This window comes from Nyctereutes procyonoides, unplaced genomic scaffold, assembly GCF_905146905.1.
Source record: "Nyctereutes procyonoides isolate TBG_1078 unplaced genomic scaffold, NYPRO_anot_genome, whole genome shotgun sequence".
NCBI classification, from domain to species: Eukaryota; Metazoa; Chordata; class Mammalia; order Carnivora; family Canidae; genus Nyctereutes; species Nyctereutes procyonoides.
Window position 1 is genome coordinate 39920661 of NW_026575126.1, and position 17491 is coordinate 39938151.

General features: G+C 49.1%; 2 protein-coding genes across 2 annotated transcripts; one reads left to right on the forward strand and one right to left on the reverse strand.

Moving 5' to 3' along the window:
• The first annotated feature begins 1240 nt into the window (after nucleotides 1-1240).
• Nucleotides 1241-2179, forward strand: LOC129519227 (olfactory receptor 2C1). The gene has a single exon (XM_055339565.1). The coding sequence runs from the start codon at nucleotides 1241-1243 to the stop codon at nucleotides 2177-2179; it is 939 nt and encodes a 312-aa protein (XP_055195540.1).
• Nucleotides 2180-7746: 5567 nt separating this feature from the next.
• On the reverse strand, nucleotides 7747-13820 carry ZSCAN32 (zinc finger and SCAN domain containing 32). Its single transcript, XM_055339564.1, is given in 3 exon segments — nucleotides 7747-8265; nucleotides 8268-9004; nucleotides 13529-13820. Coding segments are annotated over 3 exon segments (1065 nt in total). The 5' UTR covers nucleotides 13773-13820; the 3' UTR covers nucleotides 7747-8181.
• Between the last annotated feature and the right edge of the window lie 3671 nt (nucleotides 13821-17491).

Sequence of the window (17491 nt, forward strand, 5' to 3'; positions counted from 1 at the left end):
TCAGGCTCCCTCCATGGAGCCTGCTTCTCTCTCTGCCTATGTCTCTGACTTCTCTGTGTCTCTCATGAATAAAAAAAAAAAAAAAGGAGGGTGATGGGCAGTGTCTGCCTGTTTCTTCCTCCTACATGGATACAAGAGGAAAAACACTTCTACTACTGGAGGTATGAGATGGATTTCAGAAAAACCTTCTAAACTGAAATATGGGCTCACTATCAGATGGTAGCTCAGTTTCTCAGCTCCATTAAGTTTTAAATGAAAAGGATAAAGCTAATTCCACTTGAGGTATAAGGTAGAGGTTGAAGGAAGGTTGAAACATCCTGTGAAATCCTTATCATCCCTGACCTGGATTGACAGAAGGATGCTATTGGCCCTAATTAACAAGATCTAATATTTGTGAGATGTTAGAATTACTCTACAGTTTATACTGGGGATGGTGGTCGTATAACTCAAAGCATCAAGGATCCCTCTGAAATCATCCAGTCTTTTACTAATAATTGGTACCCTTTAAGCATTTTAACCCCCTTTGGATAACTGCTATTTATTTCTTTAGCCTGTTCCAACTAAACTTACTAGGTTTATGTGAAGTTTTATTTATCCTTATTTTACCTCGTCTTATTTTTTTTTTTACCTCGTCTTAACTTACATGTTTGTATCTTCTGTAGTTGATAAGTATATATTCTCTCTTTTCACTTTTTGCCATAATTTAATTGACTCATCATATTCTTCCATAATTCCATCTTTGTAGATCGCTGGTTTTCACCTGGGAGGGGAGGGATTTGGCAGAGATGGGGAAATGTTTATCAGAAACTTCTGGAGAGCTTTTCCAAATATAGTGGGTCTACTTCCACCCATGAACAGTTCAAAACTTTGGCTTGGTAAATGTGTACTTTAAGACTTTCTACATGTAATTCCAATGGTCAACTCCCTCTACCCTGTTGTAACCACTTTGCTGAACTGAAGATCTCTAATCCTTTTGTTCTTCATAAGGCACTTCTTTCATTCTGCAACAGCTCACAGTTCACACTGGAAGGGGTAAAGTTTCCACTCATGTGAGACAGTGGTCGGGGATTGCAGTCAATGTTTGTAGTCACAAACATTAAATTGGTACCTAAATATGATGCCCAGAAAACTATCAGACCCTCTCTGATGCAGAGCAGCCTTATCTAATACCTTCTTCTTACTTGCTTTTTCTCAGCGGTTTTCCCTGGACAGATTCTTCAAGTGAAAGAGCACAGTCAGAATGCCAGAGGCCAACGACAGCTTCCTGGAGGGTTTCGTTCTGATGGGTATATCTGACCATCCCCAGCTGGAGATAATCTTTTTCATGGTCATTCTCTTCTCTTACTTACTGACTCTGCTTGGGAACTCAACCATTATCCTGCTTTCCTGGCTGGATGCCCGGCTCCATACTCCCATGTACTTCTTCCTCAGCAACCTCTCCACCCTGGACCTTGCTTTTACTACTAGCTCAGTCCCGCAAATGCTGATCAACTTATGGGGACCAGATAAGACCATAAGCTATGGTGGCTGTGTGACCCAGCTCTATGTTTTCCTCTGGCTAGGGGCCACTGAGTGTATCCTGCTTGTGGTGATGGCGTTTGACCGCTATGTGGCAGTTTGCCGGCCCCTGCACTACACCACCATCATGAACCCTCGGCTCTGCTGGCTGCTGGCTGCCATTGCATGGCTGGGTGGCTTGAGCAACTCTGTGATCCAGTCAACGTTCACTCTGCAGCTCCCCTTATGTGGGCACCGGAGGGTGGACAACTTCCTGTGTGAGGTACCTGCCATGATCAAACTGGCCTGTGGAGACACGAGTCTCAATGAGGTTGTGCTCAATGGTGTCTGCACCTTCTTCACTGCTGTCCCACTAAGTGTCATCCTGATCTCCTACTGCTACATAGCTCAGGCAGTGCTGAAGATCCACTCAGTCGAGGGACAGAGAAAGGCCTTTAATACGTGCCTCTCACATCTGGTGGTGGTGTTGCTCTTCTATGGCTCAGCTATCTATGGGTATCTCCTTCCAGCTAAGACCAGCAACCAGGACCAGGGCAAATTCATTTCCCTCTTCTACTCTGTGGTCACACCAATGGTGAACCCTCTCATCTACACTCTGAGAAATAGGGAGGTAAAGGGAGCACTAAGGAGGCTGCTGGGAAAGGGAAGATCACTTGGCTGAGAGAAGGGAAACTCCACCATCACTTATATTCTCATCTACTTTTACTCATTCTCACTCTGGCCAAATGAACATGAGGAGTACCAACTCTCATAAACCCAAGACATGTTCCCAACAACCCTAACTTTTAAGACATGGCTAGTGTTATTTCTAATATCCTATGCTATGTACGAAAAATCCCGTGGACTACAGATAAGAGTGTATCTGATCAGCAGTCAGAGGCTGTTGACTTAGTACAAACCTAATTCAATGCACCGTTTGTCGTCCACATGTTATTTATTTAGTGTAATAAATATTACATGTCTTTGTATTTCTAGAGAATTCTGTACTTTAAAAAGCAGTTCTTGTGGATCCCTGGGTGGTGCAGCGGTTTGGCGCCTGCCTTTGGCCCAGGGTGTGATCCTGAAGACCCAGGATCGAATCCCGTGTTGGGCTCCCTGTGTGGAGCCTGCTTCTCCCTCTGCCTGTGTCTCTGCCTCTCTCTCTCTCTCTCTATGTCTATCGTGATTAAATAGATAAAATCTTTAAAAAATAATTATAAAAAAGATAAAATAAAAAGCAGTTCCGTGGGGGATCCCTGGGTGGCGCAGCGGTATAGCGCCTGCCTTTGGCCCAGGGCGCGATCCTGGAGACCCGGGATCGAATCCCACGTCGGACTCCCGGTGCATGGAGCCTGCTTCTCCCTCTGCCTGTGTCTCTGCCTCTCTCTCTGTGTGTGACTGTCATAAATAAATAAAAATTTAAAAAAAAGTTTTAAAAAAAAGCAGTTCCGTGTGCAATAACTTTATATAGTGATGCTATTATTCCAGAAAATCAAACCAGGTATGATTAATCCCCAATGAAAACTCACACAAGTCATCTTTGTACACTTTCCATTCCCTTTCTCCATCTCAGTCTCTTCTCAGTATTTCAGCCTGTCTACCCATACTTCCTATCCTCTATCATCTTGTTTACCCTGTCCTTTATGTCTACATGCCACTTTCTGCTTCATCCACTATTTAATGAGAAGAAAAGAACTTTTCCTTTCAATCAAAACTATTTATTTAACTTACCTCCTCCAAAGTCCCACCCATGAAATTTGTTACCAGCATTTGAATATATTATTAGTATGATTACTGAATTATGGGATGCTCTGAGATTCCTTAAGCAAGTTTAAGAGCATATAAGCTATCCATAAAGGATGTCCCCTGCCTCCAGATCTATTTTCTCAGGCTTCACATTCCTGGAAGTCAGCCAGCACACCATGAGTCACTTTGAGGAACTCAGGTATTGGAATCAGAATGCCCATATGCGATACAGCACGTTACTAGACTTGCCATGGGAATGAATACACACCTACTACCAGAGCCATGACCTATTTTTCTCAGTTTTCCACTCAGTAATATTTCAAGTGTGTTTCCAGGACTACCCAAGTACTGGCATTATCTTGGTGCATTTATCAAAGGCCAGAGACTTGCTGGTTCAGAATTTTTATTGGTCAGCACACTTAGAGTAGATGAAGTTCTCAGACAGCAGGATTGCAAAGACTAATAAGCTCCTAAGTTAATATATGAAACCAGAACGAGGGCAGCCCCGGTGGCTCAGCGGTTTAGCTTTGCCTTCATTCCAGGGCGTGGTCCTGGAGACCTGGGTGGAGTCCCACATCAGGCTCCCTGCATGGAGCCTGCTTCTCCCTCTGCCTGTGTCTCTGCCTGTCTGTCTCTCATGAATAAATTAATAAAAACTTTTTAAAAAATATACAAATAAATAAAACGAGAACGACACTGGATTCATTGATGAGAAATATAACTACCAAGGAGACTGAGGAATCATATCATCTCGCCAAACCAGTTACATTAATAAATAACTTGGGAGGAAATAAGAGGAAAATAGGCAATCTTTAAACACTTTGCAGTAATGAAGATCTCCCTATTGAAACACAGAATACTTTAAATCTAACTTGGCATTAGGGGCACAGTAAAACATACTGGGCTTCTTCTACAATCACTCTCCGCTCACTCCCGTACACCCTCTCTCTCTTTCCTAACCATGTAGCTGTCCATGTAGCTGTCTGGTTACATTGGTCTCTGACTAGGGAGACAGCAGAGAACTTAGACAATTTATGGCATGAGGAGCTAAGAGGCATTCTGAGTACTCTGGAAGAAAATGGGATATGGTAACTGGTGGATCTGAGCTCTTCAGCCCTCCTTTTCATTACCTGTAAAGTGAATAGAATACCAGGCAGGAACACTGTAAAAATCATATAGGTTATGTGTGGGGGAGTGCTTTGTGGAAACTGTTCCCGTGTTATATATAAACAAGATGAAAGGGATCTCTGGGTGGCTCCAAGGTTTAGCGCCTGCCTTCCGCCAAGGGCATGATCCTGGAGTCCTGGGATCCAGTTCCCAGATCAAGTCCCCCATAGAGCTCCCTGCATGGAGTCGGCTTCTCCATCTGACTGTGTCTCTGCCTCTCTCTCTTTCTGTGTCTCTCATGAATAAATAACTAAAAATTTTAAAAAATAATAATAATCAAAGTGGAGGCTTTTGGAGGGAGGTTAATCAGTCTATTTCACTTCCCACCTCCCTCTATTTATACCCTGATCCAGTATACTCCTTCACTGGGCTACCAGTGTCTTCATAAATGATGGATGAATGAACAATCCAGGATAAGGGCAGAGAGACCACGGAGAAGTCTCCACTGTTACGCCCCTCAAATTCCACATCCCAATCTATCAGCTTCCTCTTCAAAATATATTCAGAATATCCCAAATCAAGGATGGGACAGACACATAAAATTAGAAAAGTATTTCAAAGTCCACCAAAATGGAAATGATTGATTGGATATATTGTGGTACATGACTACATGAAACAACCTCAGGTTAAAAGGTGTGGTCGTTAATATTGAAATAGAAAACCTTCAAGAGGGCAGCCCGGGTGGCTCAGTGGTTTAGCGCTGCCTTCAGCCCAGAGCGTGGTCCTGGAGACCCCCGAGAGAGTCCGACGTTGGGCTCCCTGCGTGGGGCCTGCTTCTCCCTCTGCCTGTGTCTCTGTCTCTCTGTCTCCCTCTCTCTCAGGAATAAATAAATAAAATCTTAAAAAAAAAAGAAAGAAAGAAAACCTTCAGGATTTGGCAAAACTGCACAGGAAGGTACAGAAAGATATACAGACAAGTAACAGTTATTTCCTCTGGCGGGAGACTGTGGTTCGGAAATAAGGAACGGGGAGACTTTTTCACCTAAGAAGGACTTGTGGTACTCACGAGTATTAAGAACGACACGAGGAAGAAAACGCCGGGTTGGAAAGCTTACTTTCGTCACGGTAGTCACGGAGAAAGTCTTCGTTTCCTCTTCTGGAGGATGAAAACGGCAATACTACTGACTTCACAGGACCGTGGTGAGGATTACGTAGAGTGAACGCGCCCCCACTGTGCTAGCACTGCGCCCAGCACACCAACAGCACGTTGACGGCCTTGGACAATGTCCGCTGCAACGCCTGTACCTGAGGCGAAGGAAAACCCGCCGAAGCCAAGCAGCGGAAGCGCCGGCCAACAGAAGAGCAGTGAGCAACAGGGAGCGGACAAACGCCAAGGGCTCCGCCCGAGTTCCCCCGCAGTCTGACTGGCTGAGGACAGGACGCCAGCGGCTACCACGCGCCGATTCCTCGGGAAGAATGGCGGTTGGTTAGTGGAAGGGCGGGAACCAGACGACTTTGACGCTCCTTAGCTCGCGCCTGCGTCCTCCGCTCCGCTCCTTGAGGCCTTTCTGGTGCGCATGCGGCGGGCTTTCCAAGCTTTCCGGCATGCCGCACGGCCGCTTCCGGTGCAGCGCGCTGGCTAAGATGGCGCGGCTGGTGAATGGACTGTGTGAAGCTGACTTCTGTTGGGAAGGCCCCGAGCGCTGCGGCTCCTCCTTCTCCCCTGCAGCTGTGGCCTCGAAGACCACGAGTGGCCGCAAGCCGGGCCTCGCCCCTCTGGGGAGCCATAGGGAGTAGGTGGCCGGTGCGCCACCCCGTCTCCCCTCGGGGCACCGGTCCAGCATTTCCTGGAAGATTTTTTTTTCAGCCCTTCCATGTAATCAAGTATCTCTTGAAGGAGGGAGTAAAGGAATGTGTTCTCCAGCTCCTACCTGTCTCCTCTAGACTATTTGGGGCAGTTGACAGGCAGGAGTTAGGAGCTCTGCTACTGACTTCTCTTGTCTGCACAGCTGACTGGAGCATGAAATGAGTGGAGGGGGCAGCCCCCTCCTTCCACAGGGTGGCAGGCAGCAGTTGCCCCCAACTCCCTGCCCACAATACCCTGGGAGTGGGAGGAGCCTTCTAGAGAAGCCTCATTGGCATCTGCATTCCTTATTCTTTCTATTGACCTCCATTTCCTCATTCAGAAAAACTAGCTCTTGGAGGAGGCCTCCAAAGCCTTCCCTAATTGATCCATTCTGGGCTGTCCCTCTGTTCCCCGCCATGATGTTCAGTGAAGCCCATCTGTTTGCCTTCCCCTAGGCTCTGGAAAAGTATTCTTTTTACCAGTCTGTGTAGAGCAGAATGAAGTCTGGGACTCTGGGAACTGCGCTGAACAGGCTGTCGTGAGGGCCGTGCTGGGGACAGTGTGTGCAGGGAAATGTGGGGGGCCCAGGCAAGGTTCTACTGTAGGAAACACTGACATGCATTCCTAGGATTTACCTTACTTCTCTTTGCTTCCCCAAATTAAATTTTTTGAAGGGAGGGGGGTTTGGAGGTAGAATATTGTTCTTTGCTCTTATTAAATCCTCAAAAAGACTGCGGCAGAAACCATGACACTCGCTCTCACCATACCTGGACAAGGTACTAACATCTGGGTTGCACAGGCCAGGAGCTGAGACAACATGCTCACCTTTTACCAGGTTTTATGCATTGAATTTCAGAGAAGGAAATATCTAAGTCTCTTCAGAATCAGTGAGTTATAGATTGTTTCTTAGTACTCATCAACCCCCTTCCTTCTTCTTGGGTCTTCTTACACTTGTGGTGTCCCCTCTCAGCATGGGAGCCATTGGGGGTCGGTGGCCCCCAAAAAGCTGCTGCTTCTCTGCATATCATACTGAGCTGAGGAAGGGTCTACCCTTGGATCCTTCAAGACCTCTGTGCCTCTATGTGAGGATTTCCTTTTTTTTTTTTTTTTAAGATTTTATTCATTTCAGAGTGAGCTCAAGGGAACAAGTGGTGGGAGAGGCAGAGTCAAAGGGAGAAGCAGACTCATGGCTGAGCAGGAAGCCCGTTGCAGGGTTCGATCCCAGGACCCCGGGGTGATAAGCTGAGTTGAAGTCAGAGTCAACTGACTGAGCTACCTATGCACCCTGAAGATAAAGTTTCTTTTTTTTTTAAGATTTATTTATGTATTTATTTATGTATTTATGTATTTATTTATGATAGGCAGAGACAGAGAGAGAGGGAGGGAGACACAGGCAGAGGGAGAAGCAGGCTCCATGCTGGGAGCCCGACACAGGACTCGACCCCTGAACTCCAGGATCGCACCCTGGGCCAAAGGCCGGCGCTAAACCACTGAGACACCCAGGGATCCCCGAAGATGAAGTTTCTAACACAGAAAATTAGCACCAAAGGTTAAGAGAGTGGAAGGGGGAACACCTTTATTTTCATTAGAAATAGTAATGCATATAAACCTGTAGAAACCGTTAAATATAACTGACAAGGAAGCAGGAACCTGGATGGGGGTGATGTAGATGAGAAATCTTAGAAAGAGGAACCCAGATACCATGCTTGCTCTGAGAGTAAGTCACTTAGAGCAGCTGTCCCCTGTGGCTTAATCCATCCTTCCTGCTTTCCTCTTCTGTGAGTGGCTGGGATACAAAGCAGGACCTCTTCTGAGGTAGAAGGACCTAGGGCAGCTGCTAGTTGTCTGTATTGGTTTAGGATACTTGTAGGCCCCATCCAGAAACCAATGGAAGTTCCAGGAGAGACTCAAACTACAGAACTGATATGTTGGCTTTCCTACACCCTGGTAGCCCGTGTCCCTCCTTGGGGTGTGAGTGTGTCTTCTCAGTGTGCCCCCTGCTGGCGGGTGAGGACAGGGTTCTTGGGGAAGCTTTTCTCACACCCAGAGCACGTGGAGGGCTCCCCCCCCCCCCCGCGTGTGTCTTCTGCTGGGCACTGGCACGGGAGCTGCTCTTGAAGCTTTTCCCACACTGTGCACACGGGTGGGGGCCCTGCCCTGTGTGGCCTCGCTGGTGAGCACTGAACTGGGAGCTGTTGTTGAATCTCTTCCCACAGGTGGTGCACTGGTAAGGCTTCTCCCCAGTGTGGGTCCTCTGGTGTACGATGAGACTGGAGCTCTGGTTGAAGCTTTTCCCACACTCCCCACAGTGGTAGGGTCGCTCCCCCGTGTGTGTCCTTAGGTGGGCAGTGAGGTTGGAGCGCTCGCTGAAGCCTTTCCCACATTCCCTGCACATGTGAGGCTTCTCTCCTGTGTGGATTCTCTGGTGCCGAACGAGGTAAGAACCTCGACTAAAGCTTTTCCCACACTGCTGGCACTTCGATGATTTCTCCACTTGGGCGACTGGCTGGTGGAGACAGGGAGAGCCCCGAGAGCCATCTCCCAGGCTTAGGACATGGGCACAGGCCTTGTCCCCAGCACGGAGTATCTGCTGACTCCACCTCTCCTGGGATGGGGGTCTCCCCTCTTGCTCCCTCGCAGGGTGTCTCCACTGCCCTCTTAGCAGAGGCTCGCCTTTCTGGCCTCTCTTGGGCTCAGGGCGCCAAAACGTCTCACTAGACTTTCTCCATAGGGTCTTCTTCGCTTCTGCTTGCCCCAAACCATCCCATTTCCGATTCTCCTTTTTAGTTTTGTTCTTGATCTCAAGACCTGAGGGAACAAAGACACTGGACTGTGGAGAAGGAACAGAGCATTGAGGAAAGTTAGAGTTAAAGCAGCATAAAGGAAATACCTAAAAGGAGTCTTTTTTTGAAGATTTTATTTATTTATTCATTCATTCATTCATTCATTCGAGAGAGAGAGAGGCAGGAATCCCTGGGTGGCGCAGCGGTTTGGCGCCTGCCTTTGGCCCGGGGCACAATCCTGGAGACCCAGGATCGAATCCCACATCGGGCTCCCGGTGCATGGAGCCTGCTTCTCCCTCTGCCTGTGTCTCTGCCTCTCTCTTTCTCTCTGTGTGACTATCATAAATAAAATAAAAATTAAAAAAAAAAAAAAAAAAAGAAAGGAGGGTGATGCTGGAGGAGAAGGGGACAGAGTCCAGGCTGGAGGCCTGTGGCAGTCTGAGAAAACCAAGGAAAGGAGCTGCACAGGAAAAACACCACGTACTCCGTGGAAGATGTGGTGGAGGCGGACTGTCACTGGAGGGCAAGGAAACAAGGGTCGGCCCGCAGGGCACTGAGCATGGCAGCAGCAGAGGCAGCTCCCTCTCAAGTGCTGGCCTGAGGGACTCTGGGTGGACTTCCCAGCTGTACCTTGGCGGTCAGAGCCAGCAGTGCTACCCATGTGTATGGGAACAGGACTGGCAGGTGAGGCCTCCTTCCCGGTCAGGATCCTGGAAGTCTTTCCATCCCTGGACCATCTGTCCAGGCCCCTTCTCCAGCCTCCATGGGCTCGCCCTCCTGCTGGCTCAGCTCTCCAGCCTCCGTTGCCCTTCCCTCCCGGCCAGGAATATCACAGCTTGCCTCCTTGGGTGCAGAGGCCCAGGAGCTTGAGAGGGCATGCACTTCTCAGAAAGGACACAGGGCTCGGGCACACGGCCTCCCCTCCCCTTGTGGTACCTCGACCCCAGGCCATTGAACTTGGTGTGAGACTGCCCTGGGGCCCGCAGAAGGCCCTGCTCCCCGAGTCGTTCTGCCACCACCCTGTCGGGCTGGCTGTGCTGAGGAGTCTGGAGTTCCTCATGATGTTGAGCATTCCAGACGATGGCCAAGACTGGCTTGGGTGCATCGCCGCAGGGCCCGCCTGCTGTACAAGGACAGGGGACACGATGACATACAGGGGCCTGCATCCCACACGGTAAGTAAGGTTAGCAGCCCAGGAGGTGACACGTGGTTTGTGCAGCTCTGCCACGACTGTGCGCTGCCATCCCTGGGAAGCCACCACAGTGGGCTCCTCTCCTGAAACACAGACGTTCAGCAGAATGGAAAGGCCATCCTCTGATGATAAGGGGTTGTGGAGTATTTACCAGAGCCGCCCTTTTGTTTCTCTTTCTCCTGAATCCCCTCCCCCCCATTTCTCGTGAGGTGACCTGTGTGACCTGTGATGCTCGCCCATGTCCACAGTTGGGGTAATTCCTGAGGGCGTGTGGCTCTCCTGGTGTGACACCCTGCAAGGGCTGGCTGCCTCCTGAAGGTCTGGGCCTAGTAGCACAGCAGCACAGCTCAGGTGCATGCCAGGCTCACCCCTGCCCATCGGGAATGCTCTCCAAGGTGTGTGAGCGCACGTTCACTCGCGTCGCTGTGGTGTCCCTCGGATGGTGCCTCGTTCTTTTCAGCGTTCTTTTAAGCTACACGCGGCCGCAGGCTTTACCTCCGCACTCAGTCCCCATTGCTTCCTGCGTCCTGCCCCCGCCTTGTTCCCGCTCCCTGTCACAGGTGTTGTCCGCCCTGTCCTCACCCCTCTGGCGCCTAGCTTTACCTTTCCTACAGTCTGCGTGTCCTTCCTACGCTCAGACTCTCCCTGTTTGTCTCCTGCTTCCCTCGCCCCAACAGTCTCCACACTCCTGTCTGTGGCCTTCACTCTTGCATCTTCTGGTCTATGTCTCTCTCTTAGCAAATGAACACAGCCAGCCTGGACCTGTGGGACGGGACCTCCTTACCCAGAGAGTTCTTTCTGTCCTTCTTCCATGTCACCCCCTTGTAGATGGCCCTCTGTGCAAAGCCCACGTGCGTCTGTCCTTCCTGACAGAGGGATCCGGCTCTGTCCTCACATGGGACCGGTCCCTGTAACAACATGGGGGGCCGCTGCTACCCATAAAACAGCACTGCTGTTGCCTGGCATGGGGCAGAGATGGGACCACAGGCTTCCTCCCTGGGAAGCACCAGGGGGAGCAAAGGGCCACGTGGAGACATCAGATGGATAGACAGCAAGCAAAGGTGTGCCAGTGTGTGGACCTCATGATCTTTCTAACATCTTGGGGAGGAAGGGGCTTGGGCTTAAGAGTGAAATGGGAACCTCAGGAGACAACATGCATCAAGCACACCTCACCTGGGCCCCAGCTGCCCAAAGCCAGTGCCTGTCTCCTGGTCTCAAAACCCTTCTTCTGGGCCAGGTTCCTGGGAGCCTGTGCCAATAGCCAGGCTGGGGAGAAAACAGTCTCTGGTGGAAGGCAGCTGCCACGAGCAGGGGCTCTGAGTGCGGTCACAGTCCAGCAGCACTGGGAACCCGTCACAAGGCATCTTCCTTGGCTCCACCTCCCCCCACTGAATCTGAAGCTCTGGGCAAGGGGGCGGGAGGCATGCCCCCCAAGTGAGTACGAGTATAATGAAGTCTGAGGACCACTGCCAGTGCCAGTGCCCTCTGTTGAAAGGCTCCTTTCAACAGATCATTGGTATAATAGCTGTTTATTTAAAAAGATTTTTTGTTTCATTCTAAAGCAGTATATGGGATGCCTGGGTGGCTCAGTGGTTGAGAATTTGCCTTGGCTCAAGGCATCACCCTGGAGTTCGGGGATTAGAGTCCCACCTTGGGCTTCCTGCATAGAGCCTGCCTCTTCCTCTGCTTAAGTCTTTGTCTCTCTCTGTCGGTGTCTCTCATAAATAAATAAAATCTTTAAAAAAATAAAGCAGTGTATACAGGTTATAGGAAAAAAAATAAATAAATGAAGGGCTTGAGCTCTGAGCCCCACCACCCAGAGATGACCCTAGTACTCAAAATAGCACAGTAACTCAAGCCTTTTATTTTTTTTCACACTAGCATATATATTCTGTTCTTGAAATCCCTCTTTAAGAATCTAGTAAGGAAATGGTTGTTTTGTTGACTTATTAATGGAGCCTCAGAGGACACCACAAGATGTGATCCTGAGGAGGTTACAGTACTTGGGATCTGAGCAGCCTGAAGGCAGGATGAGCAGCAGAAATGGAAATCAGGCACATGGTTAGTCCTGCCCCCCTTCACACTCAACCCCAAAGTCTCAGAAGCCACACGCCAGAGGGTGGCAATGTTTCCAAGAATTTAAAAAAAAAAATGCTAGGATTTATACTGATACTCATTGTTTCATCTGCTTAGAAAACACTATAACAAATAGACCTGTTAGACACTTTTCCATTTCATAAACGGAAGGTAGACAATCCACAAACGGAAGGTAGACAACACAAACAGTGTGAATATGTAATGTTTTCCTCTAGGATTTGGATTAAGTAAAGAAAACTTACTGAATAGGCGTACCGCTTGACTGACTCAGTCAGAAGAGCATGTGACTATCTTGAAGTTGGAGTTTGAGCCCCAGGTTGGGTGTAGAGATTACTTAGATAAGTAAAATTTTAAAAATAAGTTACTGATCACCCTATAATGGAAGCTTACAAGGCAGCAGTGGTTGTGGGTGGTCTTGAAACGTGTACAACCACAGTGCTTCACTGGAAGAGATGTAGAAAGACAGAACCTTGGTCTGACCCCCTAATGGAGTATTATTCAGCCTTGAAATGAGCAAAGTAGTGATGCAGGCTTGACATCTGCTCAGTGAGGGAGAGCAGGCAGGGAAGGTCACTTGTTGTAGGATACTCTTTTTAGAAATCTCAGAACGAGCAAATCCACAGAATAAAGAATAACTTCTGCAATGGGTCCAGGGTTTCCTTTTGGGGGGCTGAAAATGTTTTGGAACTGGATAGAGGTGGTGATTGTATCACCTTGTGAACGTGTGTGCTGAATGCTCCTGGACTGTTCACTTGAAAATGGTTATTTTTGTTACATGAATTTCACTCCAGTTAAAAAATGTTTTGAAATTTTTTCTAGGAGCCTGGGTAGCTTCGTCCGTTAAGTATCTGTCTTTGGCTCTGGTCATGATCTGAAGGTCCTGGGATCAAGCCCCACATCCGTGTTTGCACTCAGCTGGGAAACCGCTTGCGATTCTCTTTCTCCCTCTTACTGACTCACCAAAAATTAAGCTGGATGAGAAAGGGGTTTTGTCTCAAGTACATGAAAAGCTGGTGTGTGTGTGAGGGTAATTGTACAGAAGTGAATATACCTGGTTTAGAAGTAATAGAATTAAATTGTAGCAAAGGAGAATTAGGGTGACACATAAGAAATCACCCTAAGTGCTATTACCCTCAGGTAGCATTTCAAATTTTGTTTTGTGACTATTTTAAAAGCATTGAATCTAGAACCCCGCACCTTACTCAAGCTTAGACCTGCATTCCTCCCTAGCCCCCAATGAGGGCAGAGACTTCTGCTTACCTTCTGACTGTTCCCCTGCTCTTTGTTGTGAGCTCCATAACCCTTCCAAGGTGCTTTCCTCTGGATGAACCTGTTTCAGGTGGGATCTCGGGGACTCTCTAGCTGCTCCCAACAGGGTTGTCTCTTCGTTCAGCACTTTCCAGTCCTCAGAATCTAAGACCTGAGAACAGAACCCATCACCTGTCACTATAAATCCCTGCCTCATGGACTGTAAAGCCCTATGAGTGGCATTAGGAAACGACATGGGACATAAGGAAGCAGAAGAGAAATACTCTCAGGGCCCTTGTAACTTAAAAAAGGATAATAATAAAGAATAGAATTTGGTCTCATTCACCTGGTCTCTAGTGACTAAGACCATTACCTGAAAGCACCGAGCAGAGTAGTGGCGTGGCCAAAGCTGACCAGGGAGCACATCTGCTGCAGGAGAGCACGTCAGCCTCCTGTACGGCACACTGCTGCCACCACTGCGTGTGGGGCCTCTCCCCCGACGTGCGGGGCCTCACTACATCTGCTCAGTTGGCTCAGCAGAAGAGAAAGCCCTCCCCTGGGCCCTGTCTGAACCCCACAGCCTGCTCCAGGACTCTGCTGCTAGACTGTCATCCACCCTCTGCCTACACAGAACCTAATAGGTCTTGTTAAAGCTCAGCTCATACTGTCCCTGTTGACATTGCCTTCTGCCCTACACCTCTTCTCCTGGATCCTAAAGCCAACCCTCACTTCCCTGCCAAGCGTGCCAAATGCTCTGCCCCCTGAGGCTCCTGAGACAGCTGCTCCTTCCCTCAGCTCAGCTCCAGTGTTCCCTCGGAGATGCCACGCCCACTCCTGTCTGCCGTGCCCCCCCCCCCCCCCCAGTCATTCTCCAGCACAGCAGCTGGCTCGGTCCCATAGAGCACTTCTCTGAAAGTGTCTGCTTTCCTTTGCTTGTTGTCCCTTTCCCCCATGGAGTGTGGGCTCCTGCGGGCCAGGGACCACGCCTGCCCTGTTCACTGGGAAATCCCCAATACGTGACACACTGCAGGTACCTCAATGCTCCCTGGGTCCCTCAGAGCCACCTGCATCCCTTACGTCCCAAGCTTACAACTGTTCTTCAAGTGACTGAGGGGTGGTACACAGCGGCAGCTGGCGTCCTGGCAAGTGCTGCCAACCTCCCCTGCTCCCTCTCACCTCCACTTCTTGCTCACCTGTTTCATGCTCTGCCTTTCACATTCCAGAGAGATTTTAGGTCACTCTTTAACCCTTACAATCCTATACCGTTTGCTCCTATGAACAGCTTGGCTGTGAAATGTGGGTGTCACAGGAGAGACCGTCACCACAGAGAGAGGGCGAGGGGATCTGGAGCAGGATGACTATCAGCATGCAGGGGCTCCCGCTCCTCTCCAAACAACTCTGCCTCCACGCATGTGCTACTGCTTGCCCGGCTCCCCTCCCTCCCAGTTGTTACTATCCCAATCCCATGGATCCTTCATGAACTTCCTCAGTTCGGACCCTAATGTGTCCCCACCACACGGCTCTGCCTTCTCCACATTATGTCAGCACCACTCTTCCTCCCACAGCCCAAGGACAGGTCTCCCTCGTCCCTGAGGATGGAAGCCAGCATCTCCCATTGCAGCCATGCAGTCTCTGCACCCAGCGAGCTGCTTCCTGGTGACCAGAGGCTCTCAGGCTACAGCGTCCCTCTGACCCACACTCCTCATTACTATGTGCCTCTCTCAGACTCTGGGATCTCACTTGTCTTCTGCCCACAAATCCCACAACCAAAGCCATGTTCCTTTTGTCCTTCTGTGCCTTTCTCACCTCCCTTCTCCTAAAAGGACAATATGGTTACGCTGACTGGATGTCAGACCTAGTCTCTCTTTGACAAGTGCATACTTTGTGAAAGCATCACCTGCCCCATACTGACCCCTGAAACCCGGCAGCAGGAGCAGCTCTGATACAACTTAACTGTTGAACACATGGCATCTGCACTCAGGGAACCTCTCAGCAGGAGACTCTGGGTTTTAATTCACCAACTCATTCCCCTACTCCTGAGTGAGGGATAGTTGGCCATTCCCTGGCCTTCTGTTGGAGCTATCTGAGCTTTTACATCTGTATTAGGGACCCTAAACATTCACTGAATTTATCAGTGTCTACATTATTGCAGCAAATGAGAAATTCTCCCTATAGATACAGAACACAGGACCACCCTAGGTAATGCATAGTTTCTGGTGGGTGGTGGAGGGCTACTGTGCATTTCTCCACTGGGCTCTCTGCACTAACCAGATTCCTGTGTTTCTCATTCAGTTCTTCATTACTGAACTCACCAGGTTCTGAATGTCTCTTTTCACTTGTTGTCCAGACCCAGTCTGTATATCCTCAACCAGAGCCACAGCTTATTCACCATTTTCTAGATGTTGCTCCTTCACCCGGGTCTGGATCTCCTCCGGCAAGATGGTCAGAAACTGCTCCAAAACCAGCAGCTCCAGCATTTGCTCTTTTGAATGTATCTTAGGCCTTAGCCACTGACAACAGAGTTCCCAGAGCTTGCTGAAAGCTTCATGGGGGCCAGCTACCTCCTGGCAGCAGAACTGCCTGAAGTGCTGGCGGGAAGCTTCGGGGTTGGGGTTGTTGCTGTGAAAGGTTGATTTCTGTCCCTGTGAGCAGTTCTTGCATGGGAATGGGTATGCCTGGGGACTCCTTGGTGCAGCCATGATTTGCTTCAGCAAACTGGCTGACTGGTAGCCACTTCTACCCTGGAGATCAGATTCCATTTCTTCTCACATCATGGGGAAGCCAGTCTCCTGGACACCGGTGAAAGTCTTTCTAGAATCAGAAAGACATAAGAATAGCTTAGTGGTGCACAATCACAGTTGGAAAAGACTCGACTTGGAAGGGAGGCTGCAGGAAATGGTCAAAAGCATAAAGTTATCTCCCATTCCTTCCCTCTGCTTCTCATGATGTACCTTCTGTCCTCTTCCTTTGCTCCCTCTACAATCTGAGGATCTAAAGCACTGGAAATACCCAAACAGCTTTCTCTATAGCCAGACTGGTGTGTGCTCATGAATTTCCCAAACTACTTTCACAGTGTAGTCCAGCTGTTCTTTCTCGTGTTCACCATATGCCAGGGTCTTGTTCCTCGCCCTCCCTCCCCTCAAGAATCAGAGCCACCTTCCCGGTAGGTACCTCTGGATTAACCCCTTCATCATTTACACCCTCCTCCCTACCACCACCAGGATACATAGTGTGGAGAATTGACTGGCTTGATGTATGCTTTTAGTTTCCAGTATTTCTTCTGAATGCATCTTCTTCCTTTGTGATCTAGCCCCTCTAAACTCCTCTGGCTCGGGTGCAGCTATTCATTACAAGACCCCCCTCCCCCCACAACCCCCACCCCAGGAGTGGCATCTGACATCAACTGAGCCTGTCGAAAGCCTCTGAGGTTTTACCTACAGGTGGAGTGGGAGAAGTTCCAAATTTCCTAGGAATTGCTGAATCTGGAAGATGTAATTGTGTGACTCAATACTCCAGTACTCCACCAAAGGAGTGAACCTGTTCACAGGAATAAAAAAAAAAAAAAAAAAACTTAAAAAAAAACTGGATCAAGGTTGCTCTTCTTCCAAAGAACTTGAACTGCCTTCACTTATAATCTTTTTTACACATACTGCGCCCCAAGAGGCTGTAGATAGAGAAGTGGAAGGCGCCACTAGTAGCATTTAGGAGCCTCACAAGGCACAGCGCCTCATGTGCCTTCGTGTGCTTGGGCAGGCCAAGCCCAGCCCCCGAAGATGTTGCCATGCCTCAGATTTTCTCCGTCCCGCACCCTACCCTGATGACTAACTCAGTAAATGCTATCGTAATTCCCTGCGAAGACGGAGCCCCGCACCCTACCCTGATGACTAACTCAGTAAATGCTATCGTAATTCCCTGCGAAGACGGAGCCTGTGCTCCTCTTGACCCCTAACGTGTCGTCTGTAGTTGGTTTGAGAA

Coding starts and splice junctions, on each gene's coding strand:
- LOC129519227 (XM_055339565.1), top strand. CDS start 1,241: ATGCCAGAGGCCAACGACAGCTTCCTGGAGGGTTTCGTTCTGATGGGT.